General features: G+C 38.4%; 1 protein-coding gene across 1 annotated transcript in view; it reads right to left on the bottom strand.

Moving 5' to 3' along the window:
• Positions 1 to 778: 778 nt before the first annotated feature.
• Positions 779 to 22,601, bottom strand: part of LOC139707977 (tubulin polyglutamylase ttll6-like) — a 40,323-nt gene continuing 18,500 nt past the window's right edge. Inside the window, 14 exon segments of the mRNA XM_071619967.1 lie at positions 779 to 1,335; positions 2,223 to 2,274; positions 6,915 to 7,056; positions 7,272 to 7,412; positions 7,838 to 8,261; positions 14,110 to 14,307; positions 15,190 to 15,249; positions 15,251 to 15,386; positions 16,108 to 16,296; positions 17,120 to 17,301; positions 18,222 to 18,447; positions 19,017 to 19,102; positions 20,710 to 20,853; positions 21,360 to 21,516. Of these exon segments, the coding sequence (XP_071476068.1) occupies positions 1,294 to 1,335; positions 2,223 to 2,274; positions 6,915 to 7,056; positions 7,272 to 7,412; positions 7,838 to 8,261; positions 14,110 to 14,307; positions 15,190 to 15,249; positions 15,251 to 15,386; positions 16,108 to 16,296; positions 17,120 to 17,301; positions 18,222 to 18,447; positions 19,017 to 19,102; positions 20,710 to 20,853; positions 21,360 to 21,516 (2,179 nt within the window). The 3' untranslated portion in view covers positions 779 to 1,293.

The following is a 22,601-nucleotide window of genomic DNA, read 5'->3' on the forward strand; positions in this document are numbered from 1 at the left end:
AAGCTCACTGCCAGCTCTGCTGTCACCCTGACTAATTATAACGTTACACATACAGCAACAATATTAAAATGACAGCAGGGTTGCCTAGTCTACAAGAAGCTCTGTGAGTCTCTTTTCATAATGAAGGAAACATGTTTTACTGCAATACACAAGGTCATCAGTGTGAAAACTTTATGCAACATACCTTTACACTACATGAACATTGAGTGAAGTTAACTCAGAATGCACTGTATGATTACTAATGAAGCAGCACTAAACTTAGTATGGAAGCCAATATCACACCCATAGCCTTGGTACATGGTGGAGTGAGTGATGGCACCGGTAATCTGACCGTTCCCTTCAGGTCGCCAATCAATAATACCCTTCAAACAAAACAATGAATACTGTTAGCATGTACCGGTAACCTGTTATACCTCACAAACATTGAACTGAAAATGATTCACATGCATATCCCTGCAATACTTTTGCAGAGTTTAATGTACAGTTTAGTACCAATGTACCTTTCAAGATTGAATTGACAGCAATCTTGTAAAGAGAGAACTCATCTGACCAGAACAGGTAAAAAACATGAATGGATTCACCTTGGCATCATGCCAGAGGGCAACACCTGCAAGCTTTCTGGACACATCCTTCCTACACTGGTGGCCTGTTCCATGAAAGTCACAATCATCAGTTTCTACATTTCTACATTAGAGTCTTTTAAATACTTTCTTCACGTCATGACATCTTTGCTGTAGGATACACATTATTTGCATCTATTCTCTTCCCCAGACTGACTTCTTCTCGGATCTATCCAAGATTTCTGACAAACAGCTACAAGGCATACTTCCCTGTCTTCTGTCTGCCCACCAATCTCTGCCTAGGTTTGCAGACTATCTGATACCTCCTCCATACCTGTAGTAAAGCACTAGATTCTACTCCATAGACAGTGCAGTAAGAAAGAGGATGCCTTTCATCACAATGTTCTACAAATCACAGCTGGTATGTGAAGTTTACATGCTTCTTGTAGCACTGAACTGGAAGACACTCCAACACCTTCTTTCTTCTGTCTTTAACACTAAGGTACACATCACAGTGAAGGAAGTGAGAATTTGAGATTACCATTACCAAGTATGAAAGTCATCTTATGTAATATTACCACCTTCAGGATGTTAAATGGCACAGAGAAGTTAAATGGCTAGTTTGCTGAGGGGCATAGAAACCTTCCTTGGCTTGGTCAACCCAGTAGAGATGGTGAGAGTATACAGGCCTCATTCCTCCTCTCACAGTCGGGTCTGGCACTGTAGACTACTGTCAACTCAGCACAACGGCATGATTCTCTCTTAGTTCCAGTTGCTGTGATTTGTTCAAAGATACACAAGAAATTGGCCAGTGGTTGAATGAGCTACCGTACTGAATCCATTTTCAATATGTGCAAACCACTTCAAGTTTACATCAACTTACTAAAATAATACAGAACAGATCAACATAGGTATTAGCAGTGTGGTGCTGTAGTGTGACACCCAACATTTTATCCTATAGGAAAGTCCAGTTATGTAAGGACTAATATCTTTACCACTGATTGAGCAATGCACTACAAATGTAGATAATGAATGTTTCCAAGATGCTCTAAAACAATACTGAAAATAAAGCTATTTCTATATGCTGAGAACTTCACTACACCAAGTCTGATGGGCCTTCAGGACACTAGATTTAAAATGGCCAAACATGCGTATCAATAGCAATGCAATACTTGTTAAATGATATCAATCAGGTATTACTCCTCTACAAGGGGTGAAATTTGTGTAATGACGTGGTAAACTATTTGTGATTGTTTCCCTCTTCGCTGACGTGTATACCACATTGTATTAACCGCAGACACTGTACTCCATTCAATTGTTTGTGGTGGGGCAAAACAAGGGAAGAATTCACATCAATCTCCCATATCATGAAAACAGCACTGCTATGCAGTAACTTACAGACTCTCCTAACAAACTAATGACTAAAACAAAAACACTTACCCAAACATTGTTCACCATTAAAACATTTCTCTTGGAATTAGTCATAGTCCCTAACTGCTGATTCAATTTTTTTAAAACTTTAATAACACAAAGCTAATTTCTTCCTTTGAGAAACTCATATTTAAAGATGAAACAAGTTCCTTCCCCCTCGTACACAATCCAAAAGATGATCTAGAAGAGAAAAAAAGCATAAAGTCAAAATGAGAAGGAAAAAAGTCTTACTTTCAGCCGTAGAGTATTGGAAGCTCCTCTTATTCTTTGCGATTTTGTGGACCTGCACAGCAAGAGGGGGAGAGAAAGATAATAAGAGGCATTTGATTTCAGCTCATCTATGAATATAGCATATCAGTATCACCAATGTACATGTAAATGAGAGCCATAATAACAGCGTGGTGCATTCAAACAATATTGCGTCTCTTCATTTGAACATAGTGAAGAAGGATAATGAATTTTAAAACCATTCAGTTCTGCACACAAGCCATCATGCACAGCATGTGTCTGCACATGAACAGAATGCACCTGGACTTGCTTTTGTTATTTTTCTCTAAACTCAATGATTCACACTTAAGGTACAATGTTATCTTTCATGGGTTCATAATAAACACAAAGACAAAAGGTACAGTATACAACCTGTGGTCAAAGTACATCTACCAAAGCTGCTGTTTCTTTTACTGGGTTTTACTTTTGCAAATTGTGAACCACAAAGACGAGCGAATTAAACAACTTGCCAAAACAGCGCCCTCCACGTCATGACTTTTAAACATGAGAACAGTGTCCATACACGTAACATGGGCAACCAGCAACTGCAAACAGATGACTAGCATACTACAAAAAGTGTATGCGTACATGCAAGCCTACATTGTACATTCTTGCTGAGCTCCTTTTTTTAATATGCAGTGGAATTAAAAGTCCACCTGTTTTCACTCCCTAGCAGTCTTTCCCTATCACAAATTTACCATGTCTTGCTGAGACAGTGCACATTGTAGTTGATCACCAATTGTGTATTCAAATACCTGCAAAATTGCCTTACAACTCCTGGTTCACAAAATATGCCTGTGAAATTATTGGAATATATTTATGGTATTTGGCAGTACCTTAGGATATGTAAATAATTATTTAAGTTGCAATGAGAAGCATGGCAAGCGATATGAGAACAAAATGTGACAGTTATTGATTGTACACAGTAGTTAGGTTCACACTGAGCTGGCCTCTTAGGGCCCCTGGGAAGTTAAAGTTAGGAAACATGTGAGTGAACTTGCAAGAAGGTTAGTTACAGTATGTGAGTCAGTGTGATATCAAGTCCACACTAATAATAAGGGCGACCCCTGTGAAGTGTTGTAGTAATTCAGAGGGCCTACATGTATGTCAAAGCAGTTAAACGTGCTTGTTATTAGGCCTGGCCCCTCTGAGTGCTAAATTACCTCCCATAATAATGTTCAAATGCTTGGTATACACATGTACATGTACAAATAAGTGTAATGGGGGTCACTGCATATTAATAGCACTACAACGTTTCCAGATTTTATCAAGCGTACATAGTAGCTCGTTGTTAGCTATCTTTGAGTCTTTTTGATGATGAGCACCATGTGAACATTATTCATATGTTAGGAGCAACCTTAACCCGCTGAGGACGAGACCTGAGTACACTCGGGCAGGTGTCTATGGGAAATGTGCGTAGTAGCAAAATCAAACCATCCTCAACAGGCTAATGATAGTGTGAATATAGATGGTCTTAAATGACAACAGGTCTACAAGGTTTACCAGTTCATTCACAACTCAAGAATGAGATTTACATCATTAATTTTTGTCCTCATGCAAAGATATCATATATAAATAGTACATTCAAAGAAATTTTGAAACATAGCATGCAGGAAGCAGGAAGGCATGAATGGGAGGGCGTTACATCAAGTTGTGTGAAGCCAACAGCAACCATATAATACCAATCTACAATGACTGTACAGACAGCAAACAAACAACTTCAAGGTGTCATACTGTATCCAAGATTTCATTGTCTCAATAGACCTTCTTGGCAAATCTCCAGATGAGAACAAAAGGTAAAAATCAATGCAGCTCTCCTCCCAGAATCCTACAATGCATCACATCTTGTACAATAGAAATGCAGTGTACAAAGCAGCATGCATGTTGATCAAGTCCTCATTACCCCCCTCCCCTTCCCCCTCCCCCAAAAAACCTTTTTGTTTCTTTGCTTTTTGCAAGAAATATAAGAAATATACCACAGAGACAATTGAAATAGATATTCAAATATTTAGAGAATGATTTGCCAGCAAAAAGAAAGTCCAATATCAATCATCATTCATCTAATTGGTTGCTTTCTTGCACAGTATCATAGGGACACACACACACACACAAAAAAACTTTAAAGAAAAGAAAAGCAATGATTTGTGGTTGTCCTACCTAAGAGTTTCTAGAAGAAACCAAACACACAAGTCCAACTACCAATTTTGGCATATTCATGTCATAAACACACATCACTAGAACTGCAAATGGGTGGTATTTGCCTTCTACAAAGGCAAGCTACGGCAAAATGTACGAACATATTCACCATTCTAAAGCAGTTTGACTTTCAATGTGCAGAAAGCATGAGCACACACACAAACACATATGAGTCAATACAGAGCTTTTCCCACTTTCTTTTTTGTTTTTGAAATTGACAAGGTAGATAAGTGTATGCATACAAAATCATGAGTAAGCAAACAGCAGGGAATATTTATGTATGCCATGCTACATGTGCATGTGTTGTAAAACATTTGCCCACAATAATCATTTCCCTGAAAACTAAATTAAACCCAGAGTTCTTGTTTTGTGTTCTATTTGTATGCGGTATTTGTTACTGGCAAAGAGTAAGAATAAAAAATAAAAAAAAAGCACTATAAATGCAATATTTTGAGCTCTATTCTACATGTAGCTCTGTGATGAAATCTTTCTGTAAAGCTGCACTTCAAACACATGCTTTTGAATACTAGGTAGCAAGAAACATCAGCATACACTGTAGAAGGTGAAGTATAAATATACAAGTTTGGAAAAAATCTTCATGACAGCTGAATCCAGAATAGAAAACACATTCTCTCAGCATCTAGAGACAAAAGAAATACTGCAGCAGAGAGGCTTTGATGAGATTCATACTGACATACATGTCTGGTGTCTGTCTTTCAGTAGTCCACTCAATGCACGGTATATGGGAGACTTCGGGTCCATGCGAGACAGATCCCAAATCTCTTCCTTGGTTAGTTGCCTATTCCTGGTTTAGTGTTACATTGGGATTGTGTCAAATTAATGATAACAGCAAATCAACAACATAACACGTACACATTTATTACACTACTTTCATCTTGTCCACTCATTTACTGTAGCTAATGCTGCACACTGGCACTGGTCCAACAGTGCCAGACCGCTAAAAATCACTGTTGGACCAGTATTAAACTTTTCAGGGATTTCTAGATTTACTAGTCTAACATGACAGGTAAAATAACAAAAATTACATTGTCAGGGCAGTTGAAAATAGTACAGGACCAGTAAATTCAAGGTTTGGACCAGTTTGGAAAAATAGGCTAGTGTGTAGCCCCGACATAGCAAATGCTCAGAATTGTGTGTGATGTGTATGTTTGTGTGTTCATGTATTTCTAGTTTTTTTTTTTCTGTGGTTCAATTTCCATAATGTGCACTGTAGCTGCCACAGTACAGCGTCTTTGCTGATGACAATGCACCTCACAAATAGAAAGTGAGGGATATAAAAAATTAATTGCAACCCCCAAAACAATGAAATGGTTATTTTCAAATGAATACAGTCATTCCATTTAGCGCTGCTGCACACTGTCATTCAGTATTAGTTTTCTCCTTACATAGATATTAATAATGGCTACATATTTTGTCCATCTGAATTTGACAGTGATGTGACATGTTAACACATCAATGGTACTCACTGCAGTAGTAATTCATCCTGGCACTGTCCCGCTTTAAAAACTTGTTTTCCCCCTGCCAACAGCCTACAGGTGTATACTCTTTATGAAGTTTGGTGGACATAAACCAAACCAAAAACAAACACTTTATTTCTTTCGTCTCCAGGTATAAAAGAAGGGACCCCTACCACCTCCCCCCCCCCCCCAACACACACGCACAAAGAAGCAATAAACCAAACAAACCAACAAACCAAGTGGTGTCTTGTGCTCACCCGACTATCATAGTCATTCATCTGAGTATTGCAAATTCACCTCACACACTTTCTTGCAGACTATTACCTGAAATGGGCAGAGCAACCTTTTTTTTTTTGGGGGGGGGGGCATGGTGTTCATTTGTACAGACTATCACGCTGGCAATAATACCTGCCAAGTTTATAGAAAATTTGACCACACATTTTCAAAAAAAGGTAAAAAGTTTATGCACAATGGAAGACACAGGATAGATGACGCACCATGCTCAGCCGAGTCTTTGGCCCAGGTGAGATAAAAAGAAACCAAGGGTTAGGGATATTTTTCGGGTAGGGCGGGTTATGTCAATATATGTTTGTTTTTTTTTTTTTGGGGGGGGGGGGGGAGGGGGGACTTCTGATAATGTTCAGAGGGTTGAGATTAGTTCATTAGTAACTCATCAGGTTTACTGCACTCTTCTCCTTCCAAAGTTGCATGTTTATTGGAATCATTCATTTGATACATCCAGCACAAACAAGGATTAGTTACACAAGGTGTAACGAGTAAACACAGATTGTGAAGAGTGTATTATTAACAAAATGATTATTGATTTTAATAGCATTAAGGCAGTTCAAGCTTTAACACAGTGGACTTGCTTTGATAACAGCACATGTTAGTTCATTAGTAGTTCTATGTGAATTTTGTATTAAAGACCTGTAATGATGTGCTTAGCTGTTTCTGGCTACACTAGACTGAGTGTGATGCTGACCTTAATGGATGGCTATAAGAGTCCGGTGCACTGCCTAGTGTCTCCCTACTGACCGTGGCCCGACTGCTCCCTGCACTTGCCAAGTCTGGTCTGTGGACAACAGGTGCAGGCCCAGACACAACTGATAGGTTGATCATTGCACCTGCAGGATACAAAGGGAAATTTCACCTTGATGAAGGAAGTACTTCAACAGTCATTCATTTCATGTTCCTTATCAAGATCACATTCAAGTACATTACAAAAATAAACAGCACAACTAAAGTTTGTCTCTTCTTTGCTTTACGGCAGTCTCTACATTTTTATTTTTGTCTAGACCATGTTCATTTAGGTACAGCTAGCCAGGTCACAAAGCCTCACCTGCTGACGTGTTGGACCCTGTGGGGCCCACTTTCAACAGGTTTGGAAAGTTGCTGTTTGTAGCATACATGCCAGGTGGAGGAGTAGTTGATGTATTGTAGGAGTTGCCACCACGGGTATTCAGACGAATCTGGATGCTCCCTGCAGGAAATTTACAAAACAGTGAATCAAATCAATGAACAGAATAAGCAACAATTTCACTCAGCTCTTTGCATGTTTACACAACTCTGTGGAAATCTAGAAAAGACTTCTGCCCATGATTCAGCATTTGATTTCATCAAAGGGAATGGTATAGACTAATTCCTTCCCCTTCTTCCCCTTTTTGAATTGTGCTGTAATCTATTGAGGACGGATAGATTTTGCTACAACACACATTTCCCATAGACACTTGCGGAGTATACTCGGGACTCGTCCCCAACGGGTAAATATTCTGAAAGGGCAAATCAATTTGACTAACATTACTCAATCTCCTGTATTTTACATTTCTGGAAGTGAGTCTGCGTACACTTGTATGTGAGAGATGTTATATAGAGAAAGAGTAGACGGAGAGGAAATGGTAGACTTACCCGACTCTTTTCTCTGTCCTGTATTTGCACTCAGTATTCTCCTGGCGTATCCTCCTTCCATTATTCTCCAGTCTCCCTGTCCCATTGCTGCAGTATTGGAGTTCAATGGCAAGTTGCCATGGCGACCACCTCGTATGCTATCATTGTCCATCATGGATAGATTCTGGAGGTCCTGCTCTGCAATGACTAGGTTGTTCATTGTGTGCGTCTCTCGTGGTACTGGCCCCTTGCGTGGGGCAAATCGCTGCCTCTGGCTACCTAGGTTGGGCCCCATTCCTACAACAGCTGCATTCTGGGCATTGGAGTAGGTGTGTTCACTGTACTGGGACAGACCTCGTGTAGCCCTGCTTGCTGACTGGGGCCATGGCACCCCTCCTGGGGGCTGAGGCTGGGTCTTTGTCATCCCCACCTGGAAGTTTGAACCCTGATTGGGTAGTAAAAATGACGACCAGACTCGTATTACTAACAACTTCATATCATTCATGTTCACTAGTACTACAAATGTAGCATCCTGGGCAAGCACCCATTGGTGCACTATATACAATGTATACCATCCTTTAAAAAAGGCCTTGTATCACCATGCGAAATGAAACTCACAGTATGCAAATCAAAGTCATCGGTAAAGAATGGGATTCTAGCAGGAAGCAGTTCACATTTGACTACAAGAGAAATGGCAAGCATGATTTGTGGAGACATGACCACTAACATTATTAATGCTAAAAGTACAAGCATGTAGATGTTTACAGGACATTACTTCAGTATAATGCAAACAAGCCCCTCAAATATTCAAGGAAATGGCACATTCAGAGAATCCTTTCATTTTTTGCTTCCATGCAGATGTAATTGAGGTAAAAAATTGTACACTGATTAATACTGCATGGCCTCCAAACACACTTTTGAAGTTCTAACAGCGAGAAAAGTATACAGTCACAATCTGCTTTCATAGACAAGCTATCCCTACACCCATCACATATTCTACATAAATCTATAAGGTTTGATTTTACAATCATGCTCACGACATTCTAAAAACTGAACTGAGCTACTTTGACTATGCATTACTTTAAGATCAGAGGAAAAACAAAGAAATTTGTCCCCCAAAAATCACATCCCTAGAATTTTTCACCTTGAACAGACAAGGACTACAAACTAACCTTAACCCTATTTTAACTGGGAGGGGGGGTCAAATTGACCCCCCCTTGACATTTCGCGCCACGATTCCGCGACTCGCAAAGATTTTGCCGGGTCATTTCATGACTTTTTTCATTGGAGTCTCCCGCATATTTTGAGACCAAATTTGCAACGTCCGGGTACACCGCTCTGAAGTTATGCAATGTTTTGAATATGCATGCCAACCCGAAAACAGCTCAAATTCATGATATCGTGTGCAAATCCAATGCAAATTGTGTTTTTTGGTTGAATTAATATTTTAAAAATTAGATTATTTCAACTTTTAAGCATTGAAATTAATCAATTCTAATGTAGATAAGCTTGAAAAAGTGCCTGCAACAAATTTTGGCAAAAAAAACAATAGAAAACAAAAGTCGAAAAAACAATAAAATACATAAGCAATTAACAAAACAATAAAAAACAAAAGAAATTGATTTTGATTGTGCTATACTTTAAAAAAAGTTGTTTGATGTGTCGTGAGGAACTCTGACACAAAAATTTAGCAATCCTTCAGTCTTTTTAATGGAGTTATAGGTGACAATATGATTTCATGTATAAATTTGCATGATTAATTTATTAAAAATAGAAAGCCAATATTTTTCTATTGTATGACCACGTAATCTTGTAGTTGACATCCGACTCTATCGTCAGGCAAAATTTTGCGGCGATCGGCGGCCGAGATCTGAAGGGGGGTCAAATTGACCCCCCTCCCAGTAAAAACTTGGTCTCAAATAGCCTAGTTAAAATAGGGTTAATGAAAATTAGGTTGAAAGCATGATAATAATTGTCACAAAATAAACAGATGAATTCTGTAACAAACAGAACATGTAACCGAATATGGGTACAAACTTATTTTGAGATTGGTTATGCAACACAATCGATTATAATTCTATTGACAACGCTGCACACTGGAATTGGTCCAACAATCGGACCAGTAAAAATCATTATCGGACCAGTAACTTTTTCAGGAACGGACAAGTAAAAAATTGAAAAGTGGGTACCTACTCGGCCCACAGATAGGTCCGACCAGTAGAAAAAAAAGGGTTAGTGTGCAGCCCTGCTATTGAATTCATAAGCAGTCCGTAATTTAAAAAAAAAAAATCATAACAGTATCTCAGGAGCAAACATACGTAAATGGCATTATGTCAATAACACTTTAAGTGTTATTGACATAATTATGCCATTTACGTGTTAATAACACTTCCAAGCTCAACACTGTATGAACTGCACGTCAAATGTGAGTGTGATGCATACAAAAGACATGAAAGTGAAATGGAACAGGATATAAATCGAAATAAAAACAGTAGTAACAGAAACTAATGTTAAGGAGAAATTGAACATTAGCAACATTCAGAGAGACAGGAAGGAAGACACACATACAGAAGTAACAAAGAATACAAAACATCAAAGTAGACAGAAAGGTGAGAAACAGGGTTGAGAAAGTAAGGAAATACGTAGTGTCAGGCACTAGGGTGAGGGACCATCACATGCTTTCTGATCAGTCATGTATTTAAACAATAACCACTGTTGCATATTAACATTCCTTCAAGGTGAACAGCTATTGTATTTTGAGCTTTTCCAATGTATTGTACGTAGGACATGAATATCTACATGTAGTCATAACATGGATGCCTGAACATTGGCCAAGCATACTACAATGTATGACATCTACATGCATTTTGAAATGTAGGTAACAGGCCTGATAGTTTTTACTAGTTCACATAATAAAATGTGTGAGACTAAACCATATCATTGGGTATTATAATGGGTAATGTATATGAGCAGGGGTATGTGTTATATAGGTTTAGCTTACACAATTCACATATTAAAACCAAAACTTTGCTATACGAGATATTAGCATTTGGTGCAGACACAAAAAATATGTTGGTGCAGAAAACAAATTACAAGTGGACATGAGCTAAACTAAATCATTTAGTGGGTGTGACAAAGAGCTTGTTTGAGGTGACAATGTGATGCACATTATTCAAGCAGCTACAAAACTTTGATTTTGTTCGATATATGGCACACATTACATGTACATTGTGCAATGTGGGGAGAGGTTTGAAGCCTTTGATCACCTTCTCACTAAAAGGCTGGAGGTGAAGAGTGTACAATTGCTCTTCACTCTGTCCTATCATCTGTGCCAGAGTATCACATGTACTTTGGGAGAGACCGGTGCCTTGGCTATTTCGAGAAATAGCAGAGTGCTAGAGGAGAACAGAAGTATGCAGGAACAATGATATGAAATGAACATTTAGGGCATGCAAAAAAAAAAAAAAAAAAAAAAAAAAAAGGAGAAGAAAAGAAGAATTGGAATGAGACATACTGACCAAGATACAACTCTGTACATTTGCATAGTGAAGCACAGATTTATGCATGAGATGTTTGCTGGTAGGCAGTGTTTTTGTTTTTTCTCATATTTGAATTTGCAAGCTCTTTTAAAATGTGAAATTAGTAAGAAGAGGGCCTACAAGACTTGAGAAAATTAAAGCTTGTGTAGCTTGATGATGAGTAACAAGGTACAGTAGGTACATTTCAACCTATGTACACACACATATGTATGTTTACGTCATATTATATATAGCAGGCTGCTGATTCAATGGGCAACTGCAGATGTTGTATCAAAGTCATGTGAAACTGTCCACCTCAATTAAAATTTGCCAAATGGAAACCGGAACATAACAATAGTCAACAATTCATACATTGTATACCAACAAGAACGAAATGTTATGAAAACAATTCCAACATCAATAAGCACATGCATAGTCAAACAAAGATGTAATATAATATGAAAGAAAGAAGAGGAATGTGAACTACAATGTATAATTGAAGATGAACAAGTAGCAACACTCTAGTCTCATAAAATATAGAGATTAGAGGCTTTGTCGGCTTGGAAAATCTGGCAACACCTGGAATTAACAACTGCCTGAAGCAAACAACACTTCCAGCTCAGCAACAAAACTCAACTCTGGCTGGAATTCTGGGAATGGAGGTGTCTCTCCTAACACTTTGTACCTCCTTTTTGTCCTGAGGGGATTCAAATTTGATGTCATTGATGTTAAGGTGCAGTCTTCTGCCCCATCTGTGACACTGGTACTTTCCTCTGTCTGAGGTGGCCCCTCCCTCAAGATTCCCATGAGGTACATTGCAACACAGTAAGGGAGGGAGGCCCTCGGGTGACGTCTCAGAATCGACGGCGGTCTCTTTGGGAAGGTCTGAGGATAAGTCCACCTCAGAAAGATCAGAAGGTGACAAACTTTCACTTCCTGAAATGGATGGAAAGTCCCCCATTGTAGCTGGCCTGAGGGGACTGAGAGTGAAGGAGGGTGTGGTCCCAGGGCTAGCCTCCCCCGGTCTGCCCTCTACTGCTCTGTTATTGTTTCGGTTTACAGGAGTTCCATGACTTTTCATGGTAAGCAGAGGTATTGGACTAGAACTTGACTTTCCTGGAGTGTGTGCCTCGGCAGCATCTGTCTTGGCCATATGTCGGGCTGCAAGGGTTTTCTGACAGCTGGTCAGGAACTGGAGTCCAAGTTCAGGAGTGACCAGCTCTCTGGCACATTTCTTCTGTTTCCCACTGGGTATCCACTTCTTTAAGGCCTCTACAGTGAGAACACCACTCATAGCTTCTGAATCTTTTTGTTCACTCAGCACCATAGAAGCACCACCATTACCAGGTCTGTGTTTGTTTGCCACCCCGTACTGGTTTGGATACAGGATAGCATTGTGGCAGCTATTGTTGTTTTGATGTTTCTCCTTCCTTGGTGCATCCTTGATGTCTACCCGCTTTGAATCCTGTCTATTTTGGTCACTACCTGGGGTGTGGTTTTGAGGGTCTTGGCTGGAGTAGGACCTAGACCTACTAGAGCTTGGGTCAATGGAAGCAAGGTCATTACTAGCTTCAACCTTTCGGTCACTGTCATTCTTTGGGTAGTAGGAGTGATTGTGCATGTTGTATGAAAATAATTCTGGGATTTGACTAGCAGCAGTTCTTTTTTTGGAAGTCACTGAGCTCCCAACAGCTCCAGGTTTGCTATTTGTCTTCTTGTTGCGACTTGCGGGATGGTGACTCGGGGTTTTATGGTACGGCGGCGTGTCAAGATGCAGGTATGCATTCATGCGACCCGCAACAGCACTGTTCCAGTATGGTGCAGAGGATACCAAACCAAGGCGCTGGTATTGCTGCTAAACCATCGATAAGAGAGAGAAAATATCAAGCTACACTCCTGACATTCAGCTACTGCTCTGGTAAAGTATCAAGTATCAAAATGAAGAATGAAACAATCTTGTAGGAAAGTCTAGACTGTTCTTCTCATATTCTCTGATTTTGATGTATATATATCTTTCTCCACTGTCCCTTTTATTTCTCATACATGCTTGACTGTTACCTTATTATGCAGAGTATTGTTCACTTGAACAAGTAAGACCTTAACTTTGTCATCGATTCATAGATAAATAGCTCAAGAATCTTAGATAGGACAGGAAATGAAAGATCCATGAAGAAAAGATGAATGAAACTCTGAATTACTTCCCTCTTGAAAGAATTAATTCTGCATCAGATGAAAATGGTTCCATTATTATAGTTTGAATGGAAACATGAGGAAAAGAAAAACATAACCATGTACCGAGATATTTCAAAAGAGAATAAAGTATTTTGAAAGAAGACCCATGAGAGAAATGAGGAGGGGGAAATACAAACAATATGCCAATCCATTTGGTGTACATAAGGCAAATAAAAATAATGGAAGAATGAATGCTATCAGTGCTGCATCATTGACTGTGCATTTCTATCTTGTGTTGAACGTAGCTAATGCAAAGCATTATGCTCTGTTTGCTCTGGGTGAAGATGAAACCACGAGTCACAGTGAAAACGTGTACTTGATTTTCTGGAGAAAGGACAGTTTGACCATCACCATAGAACCCTAGCTCACAAACTATCAAGCACTGCACAATCAGACTGCACGAGTCTTCTCAGGAGACTCACAACCCATGATTACTGCAAGCAGAAACAAGCTTCTAGATGCCACCATTACAAAAGCCATGTAAATTCTCCATTGTTCCAAACAACATATAGCATGGTAGGTGATGAGAACATGTGAACTTACATTTGGCTGTCGGTCTGCATTCTTCATAACACCCACTGTTCCTGGAGTGCAGTGCAGTAACCTGTAGACATGCTCCACGACCCCCAAGCCACGGACAAGGTTGTCTCGTTGCAAAAGGGAACTAATCCTCTCCAACTCTTCTTCTTCTACAATGTCTTGAGGTTTAGTTGAGTCCACAGCTTCGTAATCCAGCATGAACTATGAATCAAGATACACAAATTTGTGTGTGATTAAATAAAACATTTTCAGTGTTCACGGACAGCACACAGTACTTCACAAATACATGAAAACAATACAAATGGTGGACATTCATTTTTACTGCATACTAAATATGAACAAACACAAGTTAACCTAAATTCCCCCCACAAGCCCTTAAGACAGCTGAAAATCTATCTATACATGAAGAGTAGGAAATGATACGGAGAGTGATGAAGAGGAAGGATAATTTTTACAAACAATGGAAGGAAAGAAATCTCATAGGACAAAGTAATGCACAGATAACAGTGAGATTTAGGTAAAAAGTCTGACAATGCTTTCTATATTAAAATGAACCTGCCAATCCCAGTTGCGTGTATGCAACATTCACTATCTGTTCAATGACAGTCACTATGAAAGTGCTCTGAAAGTCACATGTGCAACAGTAAAATGAATGGATAATCATTGTACCATCAAAATGCGATATTCTTTGCCTGCACATAAGCACAGTTGTGCATCTTTGAGACTTGTTACATGAAGAGGAGACATACAACCATTATTTTTCTATTTAAACAAGTATTAATCTTCAAATGAAGCACAGCACAACACAACAGAAAGTACACACTTCTACACGGCTTTTAAAACTAAACTACAGCAATCGATACAAATACTTAATGAAGTACAGTGTACCTGCATTGCTCTCATTTGGTTCATTACACAAAGTATGATTCAGGACATTCTCATCCCCTGTTATCTAGCATATAGCTTGATGCACCAATGACAATTCTTCAGAAACCTAAGTAGGTTTCTGAACTAAAATTTCTTTCACCTGGCTCGTGTCACCCTATCATGTGATGTCACTAAAGGATATGCTGAGATAAGTACCTCTGATTGGGACCTTCCATAGGGCCTCTTGCCCATGGCCACCCTGGGAACAGTCGGGCGAAGTCGCCCTGCGGTTCCGCCCATCTCCCTGGGGACTCTCTGGTCTGAGACCACCAGAGTCTTTCCTTTCACTCGGCTTCTTCTTCAGCATCATTTCTAACTTCTCTTGCTTGGCACGAATCTCTTCCCTCTGTTGTCTGAACAGCCATGGACAAGGAGATTGGATGAGGGGTATACATATAAATAGTCAAATTGACGAAGTTCTTACATCTAGTTATCTTTTTAGGCAACTGATTACACATAGCCCTACATCGACGTAAATAAGCACTGAATTAATCAGTGTTTAGTAGCAGAGATGGCAACAGAAATCATAGGGTGGGCAGAAGCTTGGTGGTCTAATGGATAAGACGCCTGTCCAGTGATCAGGAAGTTGTAGGTTTGAACCCTGCCCAATTATGTATGCCCATGATTTCATTTGTCATGGCTACTACTAAACACTCATAAATTCAGTGCTACTTTTATTTACATTGATGTAGGACAATTTGTCAATCAGTTGCATGTAGATATGTTTCAGGGGAAAAACAATATCTTGTATCAATCTAAATATCAAATATCATGACAGGGCTGTCCATCAAAACAGAATTTACAAGCCTGCTAGATAAAATCCAAGGCAGATGTCAGCACTGCAGAAATCAAGACCACAGTTGTTCATCACCTTTTTTTAAGACTTAGTGCCTTTACACATCCAGCATACCATTAAATTATGCTTTTTTGTACACTGTATGTGAGGATGAAGGTCTGACATACATGTACAAGATTATTTCAGGGTATTCAACAAACAACCTATGGCATGGTCAATAATGAGTCTGATTCTTGCACAAGCAATGATTTTTGAATACACGTGTATGACCTACTTACCTGGCACACTCTCCCCTGGCCTTAGAGGCTGCTGTCTCCTGGAAGAGTGAACCGCTGTGCTGGAAGTACTTGTCATACTTTTCCGAGTCCTCAGTAGGGTAGATACGAGTGAAGCCTCCGATGTGTGCCTCTTCATACTTGAGCTGGGCCTCAGCAGCCTTGTCATAGGAATCCTCATACTCCTCTTTCCTAGGGTCAAAAGGTCAACGGCATTCAGACTACATTCATTCTGGCTTCACATAATCATATCACATGAATTCACATAAACCATTTAATAGGCTAATAGAATATTCTTTCCAAATGCTACAAAGAAAAAAAATAGTTATGTAGTAATACCACAAGTAAATTTAATTCAAGACCAAAGATTATGAATCTTACTGTAAGAGCCCAATCTAAATGGTGAACAGTCATATAAAATTATAATGCCAATTCATATAGACAGTGCTGACAAGAGTTTATCCTCAAATCATGGTATGATTTCCTATACACAATAAATACTGTCTGAAACTTTCTACAACTTTTCAAATAACATAATAACAAAAAAACATTTGCCTTTGATTGCATTACAATGAATGATATATGACCCAATATATTATGTCACAATATAAAATGTCTGGAATAGCTTCCTGCTGATATTGAAATTTTAAACACAGGCTTGATGAAGTTTGCCTTGTTCTACTCAAAGTGTGCTAGGATGTGTGTACTGTAAATCCTGTTTTCCTTTACAAAAGAAAAATAAAGGAAGAATGGGTAAATATTTAAAACAAAAATCATCTCAAGCGTGTTCAATTGAGGAAATTCGATCATAACATGGGACGCAGCCATGGCCCGTTTGATACACTCAATGATTCTAATAATACACTAGCTTTTACATCAGCCTTTCCCACCATGTTAAGGTTATCAAAGCACTATACAACCTTGCTCGTGAGTAAAGGCATGGGGGGGGGGGAGGGCCTATGAGTACAATGATGGGCAGGGGTGGGGGAGGAACAGCGACTGAAGAGAAGAATACCTGAATTCTTTGGGCTTGGAGCGAGCCATGAGTCGTTCCTTGATCTTACGCCTCTCCTCCTCCATACACTTCTTGCGATCAAAGGGCGTCAGGTTGACAATGTTCATAGTGTCAAAGAGTAGTCCCTCCTTCACTTCCTTGTCCAGCTTGGCATCTGTGTGGAAGCTGGGTGAGTGGTTCACCTGGTGACACCAGACAAAGATACGTACATCAGACAAAACTTAAAGGATACAGGTACTTTTCTTCACTGATACATTGTCTTCAATATTAAAATATCCTACTAGGTAATGACTGACCTGTCTATTGCTACATGTAGAAGAAACAACAACAACAACAACAACAACAACAACAACAACAACAACAACAACAACAACAACAACAACAACAACAACAACAACAACAACAACAACAACAACAACAACAACAACAACACCAACACCAACACCACCACCACCACCACAAGGTGACTTCTTTGTATCCTAAAATTGAAGTATGGCAAAATATTGTGAAGTATTTCATAGCTTATTTCCTGTCAGGTTCGCTGGTTCACAAGACATGTCCCCCAATTCTTTGTAAAGGATATCTAATATATCTTAGCAACTGACACTATTCACATACATAATGTGCTTTTCGCTCAACTTCTCTCATTCATTTTCTCAAAGTTATTGTGGAAGTGATTGAGGTACATGATTTTCTACCTCCACTGTTCAAGGTCTTGTTTACCTTTGGAAGAGTAATTTATAAAAATGTTCAAGATATCACTTTTGAAGCATACATTATGTAGGTCAGTTGTATCACAAGACATCCTACCATATACAATTTTTGCAATAACACCTATATAAGGAGAAATCAGTATTTTTCTCATTAAACCATAACTGTAGCTGGTTTAGTCTGGAAACATTTTTATTATAACTATTGTTCACATTTTGTATATTCAACAATACTTAACATCGATTATACTGGTTCAAATCATTATATTGATTGTTTCTATCCCTAGCTCACACTTTAGAACTATTCTAAAGCACTAACGCTGGGGTTTTGTTTCATCTGCAAATGGTAAATTATGCCTTTACATGTGACTGTTTAGTGTTCCTGTTTTTACCTCTATCAACCATGGCTTGAGCTTCTTGTCAAGCATGACGTCAAATCCAAGGATCTCAAAGCAGCCACTGCCTTTGATGTGGTTGGGGAAACATGTGCGGTAGTTGTGTTTGAGCACTGGGTGAGCTGTGATCAGAGTCTTGATGATGACATCATAGATGTCTGCCCAGATCTTCTCTACACTGTATCCATTGCTCTCAAACCATTCGTTTACCGTTGTAATACGCCTGTACATAAAAATCATAGTAAAGCAGAGGTACATATCAAATTATTTGGGCGGCATGCTTTTGGTAGTAAACAAATACAAACTATGATGAATGCAAAAAAAAAAGAAAAAGAAAAAATATATATAATAATAATAATAACAATAATAATAATAATAATAATAATAATAATAATAATAATAATAATAATAATAATAATAATAATAATAACAATAATGATAATAATAATAATAATTGATTGAAAAGAATAACAATTTTCCAAGTCTCTCAAATGAATGTGAAGCTAACAACTTTTAAAAGTCTACTTTCAAGTGAGATTTACTTCATGAATGCAAAGTCCTACATTGTAAACACAAATATTATCAAACAACAAGTTTTATGTCCCTTACAGAATTGATAACATCTTATCAAATCTAGCAATAATTGTACTTGTGGATTATAGTGCAGAAATTGACAGCATGATGTGACGAAAAACAAAAAACTGAGCTCTGGTCGTAAAGCATAATGAATATCTTCTGAACACACTGGCCTCTGAAGGAGAAATTTGAATAATCTGCTTCACAAGCACATACCTCTTAGAGCCACTTTCGTCATCACGCACAAAATCTGAGCTGTGTTTGTTAATGGCGTAGTTTGTGAGATGCATGCATACTTCGTCCTGCAAGAAAGAGAGAATGGAAATCCTGATGTAAACGCTGGTCAGCCAGTGGGCCACAGTGGTACTTCTTGACTTTAGAGAAGATTGCCTCACATTTTACCAAAGTTTTGAAGCACTGGACTATGCTAAACTTTCTAGCAACAAGTTGTCAATACATATCACCATTACAGATGTTAGTTGGTCTTCTATCACAAATGGTCACTGGTTCTCTAATGCTGCCTTCAGGCTTCATATTCATCAAACTCTATGTCTATCTCATAAACGAAGTTCAGTCAAACCCATCTTTAAATAGCGGCCACATATCTGAAGCTGCTGCCCGTCACATCACTATTATCACCATTATTATCATCACCAGTTTTAATCCGGGTCTGTACCTCATAACGGAGGTGGCCATACTTATACCTCACTCTAACACCAACAGCTCTCACACCTTCCTGCCATCTCTCCTGACATGGGGCATCCTCCTTTACTCAAGACTACAAATCTTGTACCTTCTCATGCTTATCCTCCACCTGTCTCTTCCACGTTTTCTTTGTTAGTCCTTCCTTTCATGGCTCATTCATTTCAAACTCTAGCACTTTCCTCAGGACATCATTCTCATTCTTCCTCGACACATACCATTACCACTGCATTCCAATGTATACAGACACTATAAATAAATCCCCCTCCTTCCCAATAAGCATTTTAAAGACCCTGCCTACAGCCACCTGTCTATGGCAGCCACTTTTTTGTCTTCCTTGAGAGGACTCTGTAGACAAGTGTGACTGTTTGTCATGAATGACACAAGTTTCACATCACATGTGTCCAAGAAGGATATTCAATGTCCAACACACAGATTAAAGTATAGGCTAACATACAGAACTTTAAACAATATGCTTGCAATGCAGTATACTGGAAAACAACAGTCACTGCTGTACAAACTTTCAATGAAAATCTGACCAACTCTAAGTACTTTTGCTTTCATTGTTTTGACATACAATGTACTACACGTATGTATCTGACAGCATGTCATAAATCACATAGACTGTGCCAAGACATTGAGATACGTGTACAGGTTTATTCAAAATGTTGTCATTTCAGCCTTTCAATGTACACATATGTCCAGCACTGATTAAATTTCCTTGTATGTGGATTCAGACTTATTCTTTTTTTTTAAGAATAAGTCATATTTAAACAAATACAGTATATTTGGTTATATAGAAAACTGCAAGAAACTCAAGCCTTATAACATCTTTTGATATCTGCATCCAGTCTCCTGAATAAAATGCATCTGTTTTGACTCATATATTAACTTGGTCATTTGGTTTCCTAATCTAATTTGGTCCTTAACCAATTGAAGATGAGTCCCGAGAATATTCGGCAGGTGTCTGTATGGAAATGCGTGTAATAGCAAAATCAGTCCATTCTCAACGGGTTAATATCTGCCAATGACTACTTTTCCATGGCATAGTCTACAATGAGGATATATAAGAAAAGTGCCTTCTGTTTGATATCCTTCATTTCATCAACCTGTGAGAGAGATTTTAAAGATACAAATTTCATCATAATGCAAACACAAAAGTAACATATTTACAGTGCATACAAACATAGGATTCTGATTGACTCACCATGTTTGAATTGGTTGGTTCAGTGTACTTCACTGTAGCAAACCGGACCAGCCCATCCTTGTACACATATATCCTAAACGGATCACAAGACGTCACCACAACATAGATCCTGTAGTCGAACTTGTAACCATCAATGAGGAAAGGCTAAGAAGACAAAATGAAGCAATGAACGAATTAAGTAACAAGCTTCCAGTTTTGGTGTTGGAGAAAGACATTTACACATATACGATGTACATTTGACAGAGAACTGCACTAAAGTACCAACTTCTGTGATCAAGCAACAAGTGTACTGTAAAAACCACAAATATTTACAGCATGAAACATTCACTACTTGCAGACCATAAAAAATCATGAGTATACTTTATGTATCAGTATTCAGTGCACTGCATTGACAAAAAGTTAAGCATGCATTTTACTTTCTCCAATCTTGGCATCTTGCAAAATTTGCAAAAGTTTCATACATGTATGCAAAAATTTATGGTTTTACGATATATTTCCTAAGCTGAAAGCCCAGTATTAAAAAATATTAAACAAGAAACAAATACAAAGACCTCTATCATATGTCAGCTAATTTGTCCAATGATGAAAGTACTACCCTTATCTACTAGTTTACTAGTGATACAGAATCACTACTCAGCAGAAAGACCTACCTTGGAGAGGTACTGCTGGCACACCATATGTTCCCCTGGCTTGATGTCCTTTGGATTCCTAGTGATAAAAATACCTTTGCCCTGGCACCCACTCTCTGGTTTGCAGATGTAAGTCTTGTTCTTCTTGGTCCGACAAAATGCTTGATAGTCACCGTAGCTGCATCAAAAGCATAAGAGTGCACATCCTGTTACATTTAATACAGGAATTACACAGCTACATGTACATGTAGCCACATCTCATTGACAAGACAAGCTGTCACACGTACAAATGTACTGCCTCTGAATGCAAATTTAGTTCTTTTTCCTGATACAAAATAAACACATGGGACAAACTTTAATCAAAGAATTTAAGTTTTCATTATCACTATGCATTCTGAAGCATGCTTCAACTCAAACTCAACATTTCTAGCGACTTATTTAGGTATGAAACATTATATTTAACCCAAATGTAATAAAGAAAAATAAAATATGTTTAATAGCAATGTATCCCTTGCTGCCTAAATCATCTTACATGAATGTGGTTTCCTGATTATAAGCCTTGATCAATTCTCTTTAAAATGTGTCATTTGGAATGTGCAGTCCTTCTGAATATACAGAAATGTACAGCTGTAATAGATGGAAAGCTGCAAAATCTGGCATCTTTACATCTCACAAATGACCACGCAGCGATCCACAGCTGTATCTCACACAAATATTATTCAAGGTAAATATCATCTCCCAAACAAAAGTGATATCATTAAATGTCTTTAGACTTTATCAATAACCATCTGATCATCATTCAAATACAGTTTGTCCCTTGAAGAAAAAAAAACACATGTGCTGTCACCTAGGCACTATCCAAAACATATTGCATCTTCAAGAATTACACTGTATGGAAACGTCTGTGCTGAAAACAATGCATTTTGAAATATTTCACTTCAGACTTTCTTCTATGCTCAAATTCAGTGATTACATAATGACAGCAGATGGCAAATCCTTGGAAAGCATGATAATTTGATGAGACAAGGTTTGTTTGTTTGTTTGTTTGTTTTAAATAAATCCGCCCCAAAACGTCATCCTTCAAACCTGAATTACAGATTAAAACTTTTTTTAATGGGGTTTATACCACTGGATGCATATTTGTTTCCTTGTCACATTGACAACTACCTACATTGTACCATCAAAATGTGGATTGTGATGATATTCAAAGAACATGATAATTACATGTAGTATGTCACTCAACCTTTTAAGTTTTTTATTGAT

The sequence above is a fragment of the Diadema antillarum genome, unplaced genomic scaffold (genome assembly GCF_040938485.1).
Source record: "Diadema antillarum isolate AM-2024a unplaced genomic scaffold, OU_Dant_1.0 seq00001292_RagTag, whole genome shotgun sequence".
NCBI lineage: Eukaryota > Metazoa > Echinodermata > Echinoidea > Diadematoida > Diadematidae > Diadema > Diadema antillarum.